This window comes from Corvus moneduloides, chromosome Z, assembly GCF_009650955.1.
Source record: "Corvus moneduloides isolate bCorMon1 chromosome Z, bCorMon1.pri, whole genome shotgun sequence".
Lineage (NCBI taxonomy): Eukaryota > Metazoa > Chordata > Aves > Passeriformes > Corvidae > Corvus > Corvus moneduloides.
Window position 1 is genome coordinate 72,316,700 of NC_045511.1, and position 19,660 is coordinate 72,336,359.

General features: G+C 35.2%; 1 protein-coding gene across 11 annotated transcripts in view; it reads right to left on the minus strand.

Annotated features, from left to right (window-relative positions):
- Positions 1 to 19,660, minus strand: part of PPIP5K2 (diphosphoinositol pentakisphosphate kinase 2) — a 48,679-nt gene that overhangs the window by 16,246 nt on the left and 12,773 nt on the right. For all 11 annotated transcript variants that reach the window (XR_004237442.1, XR_004237443.1, XM_032095839.1 and 8 more), the window contains exons 5-23: positions 19,038 to 19,123; positions 17,552 to 17,706; positions 17,093 to 17,194; positions 15,209 to 15,370; positions 13,969 to 14,090; positions 12,542 to 12,643; positions 11,918 to 12,004; positions 10,929 to 11,004; positions 10,734 to 10,843; positions 9,189 to 9,274; positions 8,442 to 8,567; positions 8,225 to 8,346; positions 6,608 to 6,790; positions 4,578 to 4,719; positions 3,786 to 4,009; positions 2,108 to 2,235; positions 1,792 to 1,906; positions 410 to 517; positions 207 to 323 (exon numbers count right to left, since the gene is read on the minus strand). Coding sequence is in view for 9 of the 11 variants with exons in the window: in XM_032095839.1 (XP_031951730.1) it covers positions 207 to 323; positions 410 to 517; positions 1,792 to 1,906; positions 2,108 to 2,235; positions 3,786 to 4,009; positions 4,578 to 4,719; positions 6,608 to 6,790; positions 8,225 to 8,346; positions 8,442 to 8,567; positions 9,189 to 9,274; positions 10,734 to 10,843; positions 10,929 to 11,004; positions 11,918 to 12,004; positions 12,542 to 12,643; positions 13,969 to 14,090; positions 15,209 to 15,370; positions 17,093 to 17,194; positions 17,552 to 17,706; positions 19,038 to 19,123 (2,353 nt within the window). In the remaining 2 variants the exon portion in view is untranslated. The remainder of the gene's footprint in view (positions 1 to 206; positions 324 to 409; positions 518 to 1,791; positions 1,907 to 2,107; positions 2,236 to 3,785; positions 4,010 to 4,577; positions 4,720 to 6,607; positions 6,791 to 8,224; positions 8,347 to 8,441; positions 8,568 to 9,188; positions 9,275 to 10,733; positions 10,844 to 10,928; positions 11,005 to 11,917; positions 12,005 to 12,541; positions 12,644 to 13,968; positions 14,091 to 15,208; positions 15,371 to 17,092; positions 17,195 to 17,551; positions 17,707 to 19,037; positions 19,124 to 19,660) is intronic.

The following is a 19,660-nucleotide window of genomic DNA, read 5'->3' on the forward strand; positions in this document are numbered from 1 at the left end:
TAGAACATCCAAATTATCTGTGTCCTTACTTCAGTCCCCATTCCAAATGAAAAATATTGGGATTACTTATCTTTTACTGCACGTTTTTTTACCAAAAAAAAAAATCACACTTGTATTTTTTATCTAACAATTTTACAGTGTTTATTTTAGGTTGTCCATATCCAATAAAACCTAAGTTTTGCTTTATAGAAAAGCATAATTATTACCTCTCTGGAGGCAGGTCGGTATCCATATCCAGATGGTAAATTTTTATCTTCCTCACAGCCTTTAGCTCCTGGACTGAAGTGCAGCTCTACATGAAAACGTTCTTCCGAAGAAAGTTCCTGAAGTAAAATAATTAAATAGGCTTAAACTTTAATACATAGCTCAGCACCACTAGTTTCTGAAGATATTTATCCATTTTAAATACCTTGTTTGGATCCTCATAAAGCATGATAACAATCTGTGTCATGTAATTGAGTTCATTGACCACATTTAAGTAATCCATAGCTCGTTTCCATTGTTCATCTTTTGATTCCTTATGGAGAAAAAAAAAAATCAACAAATAAAACTCAGTTATTTTCTTTTAGAAGACTGATGATTTCACTTTTCCGCCATTTACATAGATTTTCATAGCAGAAGTGCAAAGCTCATAATAGCTATGGAAATTGCAAAACCAAAAAAACCAATTATGAACCTCCATGAGTGACTTAAAATTGGTCATCAAATGACTGAAAAGAGCAGAATTTTCATAATTTATTTCAGTGTGTCTTTCATGGTTTTTTGCCAATGATGATATGTGGAGATGATATGTGGACAGAGGCACTGTTTTCAATTCTCCTGATAAGAACTGCTAATTTTGCAATAAATTCATTTCAGCTAGTATATTGTGAAAAATGTTTTTAGATATCACAGTAACAAATATATCAGTCAAACAGAGTAAATGAAGCTTGCTAGTATATAGAAGAGATACAACCATCACATCCCAAACTACTTAAATGAATAGTCGCTTTTTCATGCTGTAGGAAAGAAAGCATTTAGTAATCCACCTTAAAGAAAAATTAAAAGTTTATCAGACTAAAACTTGGAGCGTACCTGCTGTAGCATGTCACAGAGGTTTAAAAATGCTTTTGTCATCACTGAGTTTAGTCATCCATTACCAGAAACAAATTATGTCAATACAGCAATTTGAAAAGTAGTCTTTAGTCAAGTTGCATCTTACAAGCAGACAGGTTTGTGGTGCTGCATATATCGTCTCCAAGAGCTCAGTTTAAGTAACTTCTGAATCTGGAGACCTTGTCTTTTCCAGTGTTAAAGACAACCAGATGGAGAATAATGCACCACCTTTGTAGTATTCTATAACAGTACAGGAAAGTAAGAATAAAATTCATTGTACAGGAGGAACTTTGTACTCTATGAGCAGCCTTGAAATTAGGTAGGGATGTCCTGACAATATTTCAATGGTGAAAAATAATAAGCCAGTGCAAAAGTAAATTCAAGAGAACCCTGAATGACAACTTGAGAGTAGAAGCTGGAAGAATTATTGGTGACAATAGAAGACAAAAAAAAGGTATGTGGCCTTTCCACATCTATTTGTGGAAATAGGGAGCCAATGGAACACAGCCACTACCTTGATGGAAATCAGCATGCTAATTAATGTGCAATTTGCAATATGTTTCTGCATAAGTAATAGGAAATCAAATGTTTGAAAAAATACGATAAATTTCAAAGACACTTAAGCTTTCAATTGATACAGTCATAGGAAGATTCAGGTTCCTCTCACAATATCAGAACTTCAACAGAGAAACTCACATCACATAAGGCACCATAGCGAAGGGTGGATAACAGGGAGTGGACATGACTCTCACTGGTGAAATACAGCCGGGTACGAACATGGCGTTCTGGGGACATAACACCCCTGGAGTAGCTTAAAATAAAGAAAAATGTTCTTAGACCATGATAAGATGTGTCTCTATTTTTAAAATAAAATTTATTCATTTAAAATAAATGAATAAATGACACTTTCTAATTTCTATGAGCTAAAAAGATACTTCAACTATGAAAGCTATAGAATATCTCTAATTTTTATGGGAATTAATGTAACCATGTAAAGATGTAACTGGCTTACAGAGGGTGAAGCTTATTTACAGTGTCATCATCTTGAGTTCTCTGAAGGTCAGAACGAATTTTTCTGACCAGAGGAGTGCAGTAACCTTTGGCAATCTCCAATTTCTCAGCTTTTGAAATACCGTATTCCTGTGTAAAAACAAATTGACTTTTAAAACTCAGTTAAAGATTAAAATACCTCCTATTTCAAAACTTCTATAGTAAAGCATATTAGTTTGCTCCGGCTGCAAACCATTTTGTTTAACGTTTTTACTACATACAATTACTGATGGAGCTTCAACTAACAAGCAGTTTGCCTTTTTGCTGGTTGATTTTATACAGAGAAACAGTTCTTCATTCACTAGTTAAACCAAAGAAGTGGATTTACCTTATGGTATGATAAGGCTCTTTTTCTTAACCAAAACATCTACAGAGTCATTCCCCCTTCTTGTCACCATCTCAATCTCCTATCCTGCCCCCACAAAGCTTTTTTTTTTCCTTTAACAGTCAATAAAGAGACATACTTGGAATGTCTGTCTTAGTTTGGGGTAAACCACCCCAGAGAAGATCTTCTATTTACATCAAATAATAATACAAATGGTATTTATGTACAACTGGGAAATTATTGATTATATTAGATTTTATAATATCATCAATATTTTAAAATATTTCTTCCAGGAGCTTCATATTCTGCGCTGCACATGCTATGAAAGTGCTCTCACAGTTAGAATGAATCTTCTTGTTACCCTAGAGAGCAACATAAGCACTCTTCCTTTGCATTATGTAGGCTATCAAGTTTTCTTTGTTTATCTTCTTTTAGTATGTGTCCTTATTTTTACCTGCTCTCCTCTAACTTTCTCTTCAAAATTTCAGCTTAACAGACCCACAAAACACAATGCATTGTAAGCATCATTACTATTTTTGTCCTCCTTGTCAAGAAGCTTGAGAGAAGGGGAGAGGAAGAACTTCCTTCAAATGCTGCACGCCATACGGGTAAAGATGTCTGTTACAACAGTGCTCTGTAACTGCCAGGACACTTGGGCAAAGCTTTAGTCTGTTCGTTCTGTCCTGTTATCACAAAACAATTTCATGTTCTGCCACCTAGAAGATTTTGGAGCTAACCCACGTTTAACAGCCTGGAGAGCATGTAAGTTTAACTTGTCCGCTTCTGGCCTGAAATTATATGGAATTTAATGTCTACATTCATATCATGGAGCGTTAGCATTTTGAAAAAGTAGAAAGGTCTTTTTAAATTAAAATTGTTTAAAATAAATTAAATTACATAGATTAGGATTAACAGTGTCAGTTGCAAAGAGCCCAAAAATGTCTATAAGCAGGAGAAACAAAATTAAAAGCAATGTCAGAAAACAGAGTTATTCACAAAGGCTACAGTTAAGTCTATGATGAATGGTGGAGATGAACCATTTTATTTTAATACACTGCTGTAAAGGAAGGAGGCATGTTCACACTTTAAATTTCTAGAAAAATTCACCCTGAAAACAGCTTAATTAATTATAAATCAAATTTTTCTTAAAAAATCCCAGTCAACTTGCTACTGAAAAATAAGAGATAATGTCAAAGGCTTCTATTATTGCAAAATGTGGGAGCTTCAAAAGAAAATACAGAGTACACATTTTCACAAAAATTTTAAAAAGCATTTATTCTACACTTTCTTCTATTTAATAACTGAAAACACTTACCTGAGGAATCACAATGTCAGCTAAAGCTTTTGAAAGCCTATATAATTCCATTGTGTTTTCTAATTTTAAGGATCCATTGTGTTGTACATCATATTTTATACAGTCATAAATATCAGGAATCTTGCTAATATCATATCTTCCATTTTTTGTTTTGAAGTCTTTTTCCAACTTGGCCCACCTGCGCAACATCAGTTCTAGAGTTTCACTGTGATAGAGCTGAATATCTGGATAAACACACATCTCTTATAAGTAATTAAGGCCATTCAAGTAACAAAAGGACATTTTAATTACATAGACGTAACAACTGAATTATAGAGGGATCAAAATAAGTTAACTGCATTACCATTACAAAGAAGGGACAGCTGGGCATAAGGTTAATTTTAGTGCTGAAAGCATCACAACTACATGGCTCCACTATGATAGTCAAAAACACTGCTGCAGAAATGCACCACTGGCCCTTAAACATAAGATGTACCTATATAACTTAGCCTTAGTACCCCAACTGTTCCTATTACTTTTGTGGAATGCTAAGTTTCAAATAACTAAGACAAGAATTTCTGCAAACATTGGAATTTCTGACCACCACAGAGCCCTTACTTGCAATATAACCACACGTTCCTCCTTTTTATTTTAAAACTGTGCTATGAAATCAGATTGTGAAAATCCTTAATTCATTATTGATTGACTAATGTTCTGCTAAAAGTGAGGTTAGTGAAGAAAAGTTATGTTACAATTCTCTTTCATATATGTTAACTAGAGAAACTAAATACAAGTATAAAAATGTTTCAGTACCTGCAGACTTCGGGTCTTCCATTCTCTGCCTGATCTGAGAAGTCAAGCTCTGGATCAAGTAATAGACCTTGTCACATGTCTTTACAGGATTTTTAATAACCTGCATTGATTTTATCAGTGAGATGCTTCCAGATGGAGTAAGCTGCAATTTGAGATAAACACAGAATTAACTGAATAAGAACTATATTTGAAAGACCTGGTGAGATAAGATGGAACATGTCAAAGATTCCAAGTATTGGGGAAAAAGCACTCAAGCAGGTTGCTTATGAATGAATATTTTTACTAATTTATCAATTATCTATTACCTTTGAGGCATTAATACATCAAACAGTAGTACCATTTACTAGAGATTCAAAGGCAGTAAGAATTTCATAGGGCAATTAATTCTATACAGTAAATGTGAGTAACTACAAGAATTCATAAAACCATTTCTGTTATTTCAAGACAGGAAAATTGGAAAGATGTTTAAAATTTTGTATATACTTAGCAAGCTTCCATAACTTCAAGTAACTTCTGAATTCAAAAACTTACAAAAAATTCTGTTAGAACTGTTGTCATTAGGCTACACGCCTCACAAAGTACTTTTTGCTCTACAGGAACAACCAGATCTGCAATAGTAACTGATACCTTAAAAAAAGCCTGCCTGTTCCTGTCCTAGGGTTTTGTTTCTACAGGACTGCAGGACACAAACACAAAAAGAAAGCCTTTAAATGCACATATACCAACAACATATGAGATGTTCTTCAGAACTTAATTAATTATAGAAATGGTAAAAGCTACAAACTATCACCATGAAGGTGACTGTCACTAAAACAATAGAATCAATGTATGTGTGAGGCTTAGCCTCATTTTGTTCAGAGAAGTCTACAGAATCCAAAGTGAACAGTGATATTAAACAGCAATTTGTACACAAAACACACAATTATCTGCACTTTCCTCAGTATCCTGAAATGGATAGAGTAATTTGGATATGGAAAACTTCTGCTTTCTACCTAACAGTAAGCAGTTCCTATCTTCCTAGTATGATGAAGTAAATCAAGAAATCGATTTATTTATACATAATAGGGAAGGAGACACAGGAATAAATCCCATACAATTTTCCCAAATCACAAGTAAATTTAAAAGCCTCCACAAATAAACGAAGTTTTTATTGCTTAATAATGCCAAGGGTAACTTTCAGTGACTGAAGAGCAATCTATTGGTTCCAGCCACATTTCAAACCTGATTATATCAATACAACAAACATCAATAAATCCTTGCATTTTCCAATTACTGTTGAATCCAATGCTAGCAGTGGTTTGCATGATACTTTACCTATTTAAATGAATCTACACAGAGTATATACATGCCAGGTATATTATTCTTCATTAATTTGCTCTCAATACTTTTTGAAAAATAGCAGTTTAAGCTTAAACCTCATCTGAGGACTTGTATTTAGTTGTTATATGAGACAGAGTAAGGCCAATTGAAAGAGGAAGAAGTTTCTAAACTATAACAAACAGTACATTTAAAACCAGGAACAATGACTGTTCTGTACCAAGTCAACATAAACTATATTACTATGTGCTAATTCAGCATGTTAATGAGATATTTCATTTCACTGATTAGAAGTATTCTACTGGTTTTCAGTATCTAAGTCAAAAAAAAAGACCCTACAGCAGATTAACTACTGAAACAACTGCAGTAGGTAGGCAAACATTTTGTTACACCACACACTGTCAAAGTAAAATGTAAACAATATAACATCATTTCTTGAATAATTCAAATATTTTTAATGGAACAGTGAAGAAGAGTTACAAACGAGATCCCTGTCTACTCCTCCTTCAAAGTTTGTAGCTATTCTGATTACCCAAATCGCAGGACAAAGTATCTACAGCCACAATTGGTACAGCCACCTTTGCAGCTCAAACTATTTGCAAGCACCCAAAGGATTTTGCAAAACAGATACATAAACTTACTGCTCATTACTTTTGCACAGGAATTTTCATAATTATTTATTTTATTTAATGGGAAATTAATCATATGCTAACCTTATCATAGTCATCAGCAGTAAATTCTCTGTCTCTCTGGAGAATTTCATGGAGCCTTGCTTTAACACGATGTTGACAGCTGCTTAAAGAATCACTGTCACTGTCCAACAGACCATTCATATTAGCACTTTTTACCATCTGGACAAGAATAGGAGTCAGCTCTCCCTCTAAGGCCAGTAGTCCCTGAAGCAAACAATACAATTACTCAGGCAAATAGATAAAAATGAAAATATGAAGATCTTAAAAAAAACCCCACCACTCAAAACACTAATTTAAATTCAAGATCATATCACTTGGCTATGGGTTAGATAAACAGAGGCATAATGCATGTATTTAGAGAGAAATGGCCCCCTAAACACTGCTAGTGTGCAGGATTGATACAGATGGTAAAGAGTGATGGTGACATGTCACAGAGAATGCTCCCCAGCACCAGCTGTTCAAGTCTTGGACTTTGGGGAGTGCAGGTGCCTTCTCCCTGAAGCTGGAAGCAACAGCTGCCTGATTTGTGGGTGACATGCTTTGCTCAAGGATTTGTGTTACCAGAGAGGAGCTAACAAACCAAATAGCATCTGGCAGGATAAACAGGAGATACGCAGGGTCTTACAGAGACTCTACAGAGGCAAAAGCCCAAGCCATGTGAGTCACAGGACAATCACAGGCCTTGAACAAGAGGTGAATAGAGAATTCCAAAAGGAAGAAGGTTGGAAACTTTTTGACTTTTCTGGCAATGGAAGGGCTCTGGAATAATGAAGGAAATGGTGTGGTGCCTTTTCAAACCTGCTGACCAAGGAAAAGCAGGTCAGATAGCTGAAATATTTCTGTACAAACACATGCAGCATAGAAACAAACAGGAGAAACAGGCAGTCTGAAGACTTGAAGAGCTTTAAGTTAATTCCAATTACAGAAATACGGTAGAATAGTTCACACGAATTGACTTTTGCTACAACTAGATATGGGACCTTTTGGAAGCCAGGTAAACAGGGCAGTATCACGGTAGGCCTCAGCTACAGACCATCCAAATTAAAAGGGGAAATGGATGAAACCTTAATAGATGCAGAGAAAGCCGCCTAACTGCAGGCCTTGTTTCCATGGGTACTCTTGGCCCTGGATACCTCCATGGCAATATTGAAGGGGACAAGCAATCAAGATTTCTGGGAAACACCTAGGATAATTCTTTGACACAGGTTCCTGATGAACTATTAAGCACAGGCATTGCCCTGGACCTGTTACTCAGACGTGTCAGGAAAGTAAAGGTAGGTGGCAGTCTTGGTAATTGAAATCTGATGTTCTAACAGATCTGTGGAGAAGTGAACAAGAGAAATAATTGCATTAGAGCCCTGGACTTCAAGTGAGCAGAGTTTAGCTTGTTCATGGAATCTTATGGAGAAGAGCCTTGCAGGACAAAAGTGCCTCAGACAGGGCTGTTTAATTAAAAACTGTCTTCATCTGCTCAAACAACTTCAAGTGCTTGGCACATTAACTGGATACTTTTTCACACTGAACTACTCTGAAAATATCTTTTTCTAATAAACTGTAAATCTCTCCCAGACTTCAAAAGAAAAAATGAACTTAAGAATACCAGAATTTTAGAACTGAAAATACCATTTCACATTGTACCTTTGCAAAAGCTGCTGCAGTCATCTGAACTCGTCCCTCATCAGAAGCGTAGATTTTGAGATCATGTCGGTAAGTGCTATGTAATCTAAGTAAACCACATCCAGGAAATCCAGCATAATCTCCTATCAAACAAACATTTTGCTCTCATCTTGCACTTGATTGATTTATGACGCTCAATTGATTTTTTTGAAAATTGTTATTGTAATTTTCTTTTTACCTTGTCCGCCTGGATACATACACCTGAAAGCTCTTCCAAGCTCCTCTGCTTGAACCCTGCCTGCAGGGGTCAATTCTCCTCCCCATTTTAGAACCAGAAGCAGGGATGGCTCATTTCTTCTATTATCTAATTGTACACAAAGAGAGGAGCTTAGGAGTGAAATCTATTGTTAATTTTTTTTTCCAAATGAACAAGAAATATTTGGTCTATGAAAAGCTTCATCAAAGGATCTCTTCAACATTATGTATCTTTCATAGCATTCTAACATTAAGGAAATATTGACCTGGTGAACTAAATGAGCACTTTAAACAGAGAAAACTGAAGTAGTTAAACTATGAAGAGAATATAAGTGAAAAATATTTAGCATGAATCCAAAGCAAAAAATAAATCAAGACAGAAAAATTAAAACAAATTGGATGCTAAATACCCTACAGTTTATAAATGTTCTAAAGATAGTAATTGTTCTGTGAGATTTTCTTATACTTGCTCAAAACACCACTTCGATGAATCACTGAAGTTTCTTTAATGTTACTTTTCTGTTGCAAAAGAGGAGGGTTAGAAGAAAAATTTACTACAGAGTTTTTAGGTGTACAATTCAGATTAAGATACTGTGAATATCTGCTAACAATACCTTCTTGAAAAACAAAACAGTCCTTCTTCTTAACATCAAGACATGTTATACTACTAGTCCATGACTATTTATATAGACATCATATTAAGTGATAAGGTACAAAAGTAATACAATACCTTCCTCTTCGCTGGAAGTCTTAGGGCAGCCATGAGGAAGATATGTTAACTGAACTTTGCGATTTATGCCTGAAAAATGCCCATACCTTAAGTGGGAACAGGAAAAAAAGAGGGGAAGAGGGAGAGACACATTTGAAATATTTTCCTCCAAAACTGCTAAAATCCTGTAATAGGATGTAATAAATCTCTTGTTGGTCAATGAGTTGTGCATTTGATCACCATTTATTGAAGCAGTGCTTAGAATAAACATTAACTCAAGAAGCACAGAATTAGCAGAAATAACAACTATGCTACAATGAAACACCTTAAAATACTATCTAATTCTACTTTTTACAACACTGAACATAAAACTGGAACCCTCCTCCCCTAAAACAACAACAAGCAGTATGGCACATGGCCTAAGTAATTTATCTATTCAGATCCAAAACTACAGTGGCTATCAGCATCCAGAAGCTGGTCTCACAGTGTAGATGGCTACTGGTTTTATAGCCCATTAAGTTCTCAAGCAAAACTCAGTATTTAAAACAACTATCATAAATTTCAATAATAATTGTCTGTTCCCTGATATTTTTTTAATTACGAATTCCTATTACCATTTCACATTCTAGGGCTTGGAACACAAGCCCTATGAAGAACAACTGAGGGAGCTGGGGCTGTTTAGCCTGGAGAAAAGGAGGCTCAAGGGTGACCTTATCACTCTCTACAACTGCCTGAAAGGCGATTGTAGCCAGGTGGGGATCGGTCTCTTCTCCCAGACAACCACTGACAGAACGAGAGGACACAGTCTTAAGCTGTGCCAGGGGTAGTTTAGGTTAGACATCAGAAAAAAATTCTTCACTGAAAGAGTGATTGTGTGCTGGAATCGTCTGTCCAGGGAGGTGGTGGAGTCACCGTCCCTGGACGTGTTTAAAAAAAGGCTGGACATGGCTCCATTGATGAGGAGGTGTTAGGTCATAGGCTGGACTTGACGATCTCAAAGGTCTTTTCCAACCTGGTTAATCCTGTGATTCTGTGTGATCTTTAACAAACCTTGAAGTCTTATTTTTTTTCTGTTGTTTTCTTTGTTTGGTTGCGTTTTTGAAGTTTTTTTGAATTACTAAATATTTCAGGCTAAGTATACAAAGACTTATTTATTTTCAATCCTTAAAGTTTGCTGTAAGAAGACAAGTACCCATGGTTAAAGTTCTTACTGGCTCTACTGGACTTCATTATGTCACACTGCAAGAAGCAGACTCTGATTACAAATATTTTCATTTTAAAAACATGCAAGAAGACAAAATTTGCTATCAATGAAGGTAACTTTCTCTTGTTGAAACTATACTGAGACACTAGACACAGCAATAAGTTAAATTAAAAAGTCAAGGAGAAAAAAAAGCAGTGATGGCCCATTTCAAACATGACATCCCTTCTCTTCAAAAACTTTGCGCTTGAATTATTATATTATTACATATTTGGTAACATTGCAATCCATGTAGTAAGTGGTGAAACAGGTGAAAACAGCAGATATAACTTCATTGCTACAAAGCCTGAAAATTAGACACTTACATTTCTAACACAGTCTTTAGCTGTTCAAGTTTTGCTTTACTTTCTTCAATTTCAGAATCATTGTTTTGCCCAAGTTCTACAAGGAGCTGCCTTGCTATATCAAGCACTTCCTAAAGGAAGGAAACATAGGATTTAATTAAATAAATAGATTTCTACTTACAGAACATTATAGTAAAAAAATAAAGACAAACTTGCCTGAAGCTGTTTCGGTTTTTTCAGTTTCAGTTTTCCAGATTTATATCCATCACATTTTTCAAAGAGATCAAAAAATCTTTAACAGAAAGAGAAGTGATTAGAAAATTCAATTAATGAATTAAATTATTACTACTTGAGCAGGAGGCTCTTAAAAGTGATCTAATATTAGCACCTTTACATTATTTGAAAGTCAGGTTAAAACCTGCACTACAGAGGTCAAACCAAGTTTTATTCAAATCCCATCTCCCCAGAAAGTCTCCAACACATTAGGAAAATAAGAGCACTGAAAATGTTCTCTTACTGACTTCTTAAGTATTTAAAAAAATATACTCTATTTATTTGAATGCTATAATATTTGAATATGCAGCTATGTCAATTCTTAATCTTCAAGAACGATCCTGAACAAAAGTAGGGACCAAAAATACCAAGTGAGAAGTCCTACAGTTCTTCAGCGTGTCCCCAAAATAAATAATTCGTTTTTTACTGAAACTGCACCTAGTTCCAGGTCAATTATGTAAGTCGTCTTATGAATGCTAACATAAAGATGGTAGCTACCATAAATTCAGAGTCATTAAACTTTGACAAAAATAAATAGCAAAAGTACTATGACATTGCATACAAGAATAGTTATGATAAAACGCAGAAGGCAGAAGTCATGGTCTAATGGACAACCAGAAATATTCTCTGCTACATTATTTTTAATAAAGACATTTATAGACACAAATGCATTTTCCATAAGATCAAACAGGACTGTTCACAAAGCACAGCATGTGTTGAAGGAAATCGACACAAGTAAGTTGACAGTCCTGTTAGAAAGAGTGGTGCATACTTGTAATTTAGTGCAATATCTAAAACTGTTAGATTTAGAAGAAAACAAAACAAAAAGCAACTTGCAATTGTGCAATTCCTGGTCAATTCACTGCTTGCTTAGCCCCCAAAACCCTATACTCTAAAACATGGAAAATAATTTTAATAAAGATTCCACTTACCTCTGATGTTTTACTTCCATTTTCATTTTTTGCTTTGGTGTTCGATCCCCATGGCGTATTACAGCTATAACACATCTAAGCTCCATCCTGAAATTTCAAGAGTTGTATTTCACAAGTCTGTATACATGGGTCTTTTACTTACTATTAAACTAACCATAGAGAATTGACAAAGTTGTAGTCATCTGACATAACTACAGAAGTGATGGAAACATATGCAAGAATAGAAGATTAACTGAAAATAATATAAGGTATGAAATACAAATACTGATTTTAAGACTTAGGTCGCTACAGAATACCTATTTTAAAACAAAGATTTTGAGGATCATTAAATGAGAGAGCATGTTTATTAGAAGCGCATATTAAGTTGGTGCTGGAACAACGATTAGCAGTGGAAGCTATGCATAAAAGATGCTACACTTGAAAATCTGCTGTTCTATACTCGGCTTGACTAAGGGTGAAAAACTCTGACTGCTGGCATAGCAATTGTGATTCCTTCCTTGTTTTCAGCACACAAAACAAGCATTCATAGGCCAAAGTGGGCACACCTTGTAAAGAGAAAAAAAGATTCACACAAAAGTTACATTGGGAGTTTGTACAATTCAGATGTAGCTACTATTTTCTTACATTGTTCCAGAAGTGGTTGGCACAATAGGAATGTCTTCAGCTTCTAAAGGAATTGACCATGGTATTTGAAATTGGGGAGCAAGTTCTCTCATTATGATATTTCTAAAAAATGGGTTAAAAAAACAAATCAAGGAAGTTTAAAGCACAGCTTATAGAACATACACAAATGGCAAACCAAACAGATTATATATATGCATTTTTATTAATGTAGTTTTAGAGTACTAGCAGCCACAAATGTCTAGATACATATTTTTCTTTTAATTGCATAATAAAGACCACTTAAAAATCTAAAGCTATTACAACTGCTACAGGGACATTAGACTACTGGCCCTGTGTTTGTAATGAACTTCAGCTTTTCAACTCCACTTCCTGAAACAGTTCCTTGGATATGAATTAGTCTTGTTCATTTATATATGCAGACAATTGGATTCATTAGGCCTAACTATAAGTGCTTAATAATCACCAAGCCATTCTCATCAAAGAGTAACTGCTGTCTTTCACCAGTAGTTTCTCAAAAGTTTCTGTGATAAAACTGGAAGAAGAAGTACAGCCTCTCATCTTAACTATAAAACGACAACACAGTCTCCACCTCAAGAAGGTTGGTACATCTAATGTTCTGTTTCACAAATATTTCATCAAAATACAATGAACTTCAGATTAATACCTACATAAGAAGCAGTAACACAGAGGGGAAAAAAAAGTCCATCTTAAGGTAGAGAAAGCCAAAACATAATTGCTAAAAGTCTTGAAAAGACTCGCAAAATCTTTCATGTAAGATTTCAGACAATTAGATCATGCTGTATCTCATCATTAGTGCAATCTTGCTGTAAAGCCAGTCACAATGGGGTCAGCCTACTTTGAGGACAACACTTCCTTGGCGTAGAGTTCTATACCCACTTCTGTATGATCCCTTGTTATACCTTTTTTTGCCTCCAGTGGCAGAGAAAAGATGGTATGATAGAAGACACCTTGATTCTATTTCAGTTTGGTTTTACAAGTATGAAACTGACAAATATACAAGTATACTCCAGCTTCAGATCAAGGACAATATACAGTAATTTGGACACATTAAACAGCAGCAATCACAACCATCCAGCAGTGCTTCACGACTTGAAAAGATCTCAGCTAAGTTTAAGAACTTAAATCTTGCTTTCAAAATACTTATTCAGTTAGCTTTAAGCACTTTTAAACACTCAGATGTTTGGGATGATTTCAGGAATAAGGAGTTTAGTTAGAATTTATTTATTGACTTAGGATTCTCTTTAATTATATTTTTTTAATGGTTTATTTTAATGACTTTTAATGTGATATTTAATTTTTAATAAATAATTAATAATTAATAGTAATAAGAAATCTGTAGTACCTAAACTATAGTAATATACAATGGAGTTAATAAGCAAATCTGAAATAAATCAGAAAACTCTTACCCCAGTATCTTAGCACAATCATCATAGTATTTCATGGAGTTTTTCACGAAACTGAAGCCATTCACATCACAGACATAGGACTGTCCATTAGCACGTAGCAAATCAAAGCCACAAACTGTTTGCTGTTTTCAGGAATAAAAGTTCAAGTGATTTAGGACTGCCTATTCTAAACAAACTTTATATTTTACCAGGTTATTCATCTGAAAACATGAAAAAAACATGACACATTTTACGCTTAGTATCTTTTGTCAGTTCCAGGTTAGGTTCACCCGTATCATGCAAACATCTTCCTGTTTTTAACTTTCCTGCATACCCCTAGCAGTATTAGTATTGAAGGTCAGGTTCACATGAGCACAAACTTCAAGATTTACAGCAACAATGGGCCTACAAATTCCCCTTTCTGACACAGGTTTGCTGCTACATACAGTTTTTAAGGATGGCAGGCAAGAAATTACAAAAAAATTGAAAAACCATTTTTGTCAAAATTTGACAACATAGTTTTGACATAGTATGACATTTTGATATACATGATAGTATTTAACAAGATACTATTGACATCATTAGTAGAGGCTACTAGAAGCTATTTCATCTGATTACTTTTTAAAATCTCAAAGCCCATTTTGCCGATAAAGGTTCCAGAATGAGATCACAGTGACACATGGGTAAGGAGACAGACTGAAAGCCTTTTTATAAAACAAGTGAAAGGAGGGTAAGAGACGGAATTAAGTTTTGAACAAAGGAATCCTTACAACGATACAGCAACCTTAAAATTATACAAAAATTGAAAGTATCAAATTAATATCAAATTATTCAAATAAGTACCTAATCATGTCAGTACCAAATTAACAATTAATTTGTACCCAATGTAAATACTAGGTAAAAAAAGTTACAAAAATTTTACTGAAACTGTGTTTTGCCAACTTAGAAACTATTACCAAAATGTGTGAAAATACTATACGTAGAATAGATACACTGTGGGCTGGCAAAGCACGATAGCAACACATAAATTCAGGAAACTAATGCAACACAAGGAACTTTTCAGAACTTTTCAATACATTAAAGGAAGACTCCTTCTTGATTAAAAAAAGACGTGGACATGGAAGCTTAACTTTTCACCTTCTTAGGAGTTCTGCAGCAATTACCACTGCTGGCTTATGCACTAAAACTCTATGGAAGTTTCATGTAACAAACAATTAACTAACACTAAATGTTTGATCAGATAGGAAAGCAATCAGCTTACCTTAAAGGCAAGGCATACTTTCCAAGCAATTAACTTCTCTCTTGCATTCAGGATGACTGGATATCTCACTTCTTTTCCTTCACTATCTCGTTCTACTTTGCCATCCAGAGCTGGAGACTTCCGGGCCTCAGCGTGAGCATAGTCTGGACCTACTGTGTACACCTGTATTGAAAAACAGGACCTCTTGATTAAGTGTAATTAAATTATGTTGCATAAATTTGCAAAATGCATGCATATAACTCAAACATGACACCATCAAGAGATACTAGCTGCTTTTGTCATTGAAAAGGTCACACTAAAGCGTCTTCCTCAGTGGCATTCTCTGCCTTCAGAGAACACATACCATTTACTGACAGCCTAGGATAAAACAAGAAAATCACTCATTAAAAAACTCAATGAATAAAAATTAATTACTCAGTTATGATGGTACAGTGATGTAAATGTTTTCTTCTCCAAAACATCTGAAAAACCTGGAGAACAGATTAGTTTGAGAATTATTTCAGTTTACTTATTATGGAATCTGGCTGCAGAACTAAGTCATTCTCTTAATTTAAAAAGTATGGTTACGTTTTAGACAGGACTAAACAAAGCAAAGATCTGCCCAGCTTTAAGATGACAAGGTAGGAGCTTGAGAGAACAATTTTGTTATCTCTCTACTGCAATTTTGATGCTCACTGAAGGGTTTGGGGCATATGCTAAATGAGATTTGTCAGCAGCTCTCAAAAATAGGCCACAGTTTCTTTAATTAAAAAATAAACTCCAAGCATTAATAAAAAAAGTATTCAAGTAAAGCAGATGACTGCCAGTACTGCCAATTAACTGAATTCAGGCAAGAGGGTGAGTTCAGTGAAACCGCCTAATATAAAGCTGATAGTCTTGTTAAAAAATCCATTATTTATTTGGGGTGTTAAAAGCCCACTGCCCTTGATGACTACACTACAGCTAGTCAAAATAGTCCCTACCCCTCAAGCTATTTGCATTTCTTCATGTTTCAAGAAACCTCTTGGGAAGTTTGTAAAGCTCTTATACAATCATCTGTAAACACAAATTAACCTATTGCAAAGTGTTGCACAGAATAACCTTCAGAACAGTACACCACGGCATTTTTCTGAGAACGTGAAAAGATTATTCTCCTCATATGCCACCAAGAGATACCAAGAAGCTGACTGCAATTAATAAAAGGCCTTTTTGGATTAGACCTCACACTCTCTACCCCTGCACCTTTTTGTCTAAATATGGTGATCTCTTACATATTGTAGAACATTGGTTTCACATGTTTTGAAATGGGCTTAAAATAGCCAGAATGAAGACAAAGGGAAAGAAAGTTATCTTCACACATGGTTGGCTTAACACATACTTTGTTATTGCTCTGTTTTAGCATTCTCTTATGGTACCTAATCTTTACTTCTGTTAAGAACTTAAGTGAACAAAAGAGTGAAAATTATTGCAGATAAGGTCCATGAAGGTTATTTTCTTTGACTTCATAAAATTTTAGCAAGTAACCTTTGCTTATTCATTAGCATACTGAGATCTATTTTGGTTAGATTTCTTTGTGACCTTTAACCTTCAGATAAAATATCTAGGCAGCATCTGTCAGCATAGGAAAGAAGATGATGTTCCGGCACTAATACAATACAAAAACCAGAAAGACAATATATTGGGTAGCAAGCCTCCAGCGCTTCATTCTAACAATGCAACCACAGCCACTCTATATTACAAGTACTATGTTTAGCTAGAATCAGAATTGCATTCTTTACTTATGAACTGTATTAAAACTCAGTTAAAATTAATCCTTGATAAAGATACACTATTACCTTTAAAACTGACAAGCTCTTTGAGTACTTGATTGTTCTAAAGATAAATAAGAACGTGTAGTTGTCATACCTTCACATCAGTTCCATCTGTAGGCATGAATTCCTCATAAATATAAGAGCCTGTTTTTCTCACACTGCTTTCAGGAGAATAAACACTGCTTCTGCTGCCAATCTGGAAGACATATTTTTCCATTAAAAAACTCATAGGGTACTGCTAGTGAAACTTTAAAACAACCTAAAATAACACACTTTTACTGACAAAACACTTCCTGTATCAAATGAAGCAAGCTTTTGACCACTGCCAAAAGGTTTTTGTAAGATTCTAAAAGTACATTCATAGTGTATGCTAAGAATCTGCAGTAGTTAACAATCTACTGTAAGAAACATAGGTCTTCATTCATCTACATGCTCTCCTGAAATTAATTCTCTGATCTGCCACTATTCCTCAGCAAGCAGGACACGACAGAATTACTCTGCAATCCTGTTAAACACCTACAGCTTTTCAATAGCTTTAGTACCATAACCTCACCTTTCGAAAGAGCCTCTGGCTTCCACCCCCAGCAGATGTTGGATAATAAATATAAACATTGTGGTCCTCAGCACTAACTGGCTTTTCTACAAAGGGCTTCTGGAAAATTTCTCCATTTACTTCCACATGATCTTCTCCTTCAATCAAGTTGCATTCTGAAGAAACAGCGCAAAGAATAGAGCTGTAATGGTATACTAATGGCATGCAATTATTAAGAGAGCTGCATTAATTTTGCAGGTTGAAATAATAATATTGTATTACATCTTTGTTTCTCCGATTTGTTACTGACTGCACAACAACTGATGATTACATGCAGTATATGTTTGATGAACCATCTCTGATTATGTTATTTAAATACTGTGTTCTGGAACTTCTGTTGATTCCCTCAGTGTCAGACAAGAAACTGTCTCCTGCAGGTGCATAACCTGCATAATGTGGCATATTTTGGAAATGTTTTGAAGAGACGGAAGCACTGTTTGTCTTCTTTTTTCAGTGCCTCTCTCTGAAATATCAGGGAGCTGGCAGGTGAGAAGTACACGTGGTGTGGTGCCAGACGCCACAGCACCTTCCACAGGGTTAGAACTGTCTCACGCTGTGTGATTCACGCACCCTGCACGTAAGATTAGGTCCTCTGGTATCAGCAATCAGGAATCTGGTATTCAATACTGGTTAACTGCAAGTAGCAGCTTTTATTTCACTTTTGAAGCAGAAATGTGTCCTTTTTTCCCTAGATCACACAGACGTTTTAATGAAGAATTCCCTTGACCTGTCACTGCAATCTCTTGCTGTTGCTTAAAGTCTTTATTTTAGTAGAAAAGGTTCAGTTTGTTTCCAGTCACACAAAAAATTAATTCCAATTTATATTCATAGTACATTATCTGCAGATATATCTAGTATGGATTTCCAATATACACTGGAAATCTATTCTTATATTCTTCTGCTTATACTCAGAAGGGAAGGTATTCAATGGCCTAACTTGTTTCTGTCAATATTACCTTCCTAAGGAAAATTACTAATAATTGTGGTTAATATAACATCCTGAATGCTGCTCTCTTCGATGACATATTAGAATCTCAGTTCAGGTAAGGAGGCCCACATATTCTAGTTGTTCTATGATGTCTGTAAGATGTCTGGTGTCAAAATTATATTTCTCAGTTGCAGACTTCTACTGCCTGCTGGGATGGAGTTAATTTTCTTCACAGGAGCTGGTATGATGCTACGTTTTGAACTTGTGACAAAAAAGTCTTGATGTTTTTCTTAATGCTGAACAGTGCTTACACAGCCTGAACCTCTTTTCTTTTTCACATATGGCCCCCCACAGCCATAGGGGTCAATCCACAACACCACTTTAAATGCTGGTGAAGAAATCAAACTCGAAAAATGAATTGTCTAGGCAGTAAAATTTAGCTTTCCACTATGTACATACTGTTCTGCAGGGGAGACACAGAGATGCTAATGGTTGATAGTTTATCTCTGTTCTTTTTACCTTGGGGATTGTTTGGATCACGGTTCAGAACTGCATAGCGAGGAAGTAAAATGCCTTCAGCTTTAAGAATACCATAGACTTCTCTTCTAGAAGAAAAGAACAAATATTGCACAATGAGCCAGCAAATCCTGCTGATATTTGCAGTTTATAGTCCACGAGTAAAGGAGGAGAAAAACAAACATAATTTTTTTTTCAAATCACAAAGGATAAGGTTACATATATAATACTCTTCTTACTAAAGAGTCTAGTGACAGCTTTAAAGGTCACTGACACAGCTATACCTTTGCAGTGATCTCTTCAACATCAGTAAAAACACACTTTGCAATGCCAGTCCTTTCCTTTCTGGCAGTGCAACAGACACTTACACAAAACAATTGTCTTGTTAAAGGAGATTTTCAACTGTTCATGGTAAAATTTATACAGAACAGTAACTGAAGGCATCCAAAATAGTAAGTCTGCTCACTGTTCAGAAGGCTCCAGTGTTTATGTATTTTGCTCACTATTAGTAGTTTTATTAATGTTTGCTATGCATGACCTCAGCGCCAAAAGAAAATTCACTTTCAGTAACCACATGACCTTTGAGTACAAACAACTTCTGTTAAGTATTATCTTTACAGGAAAAA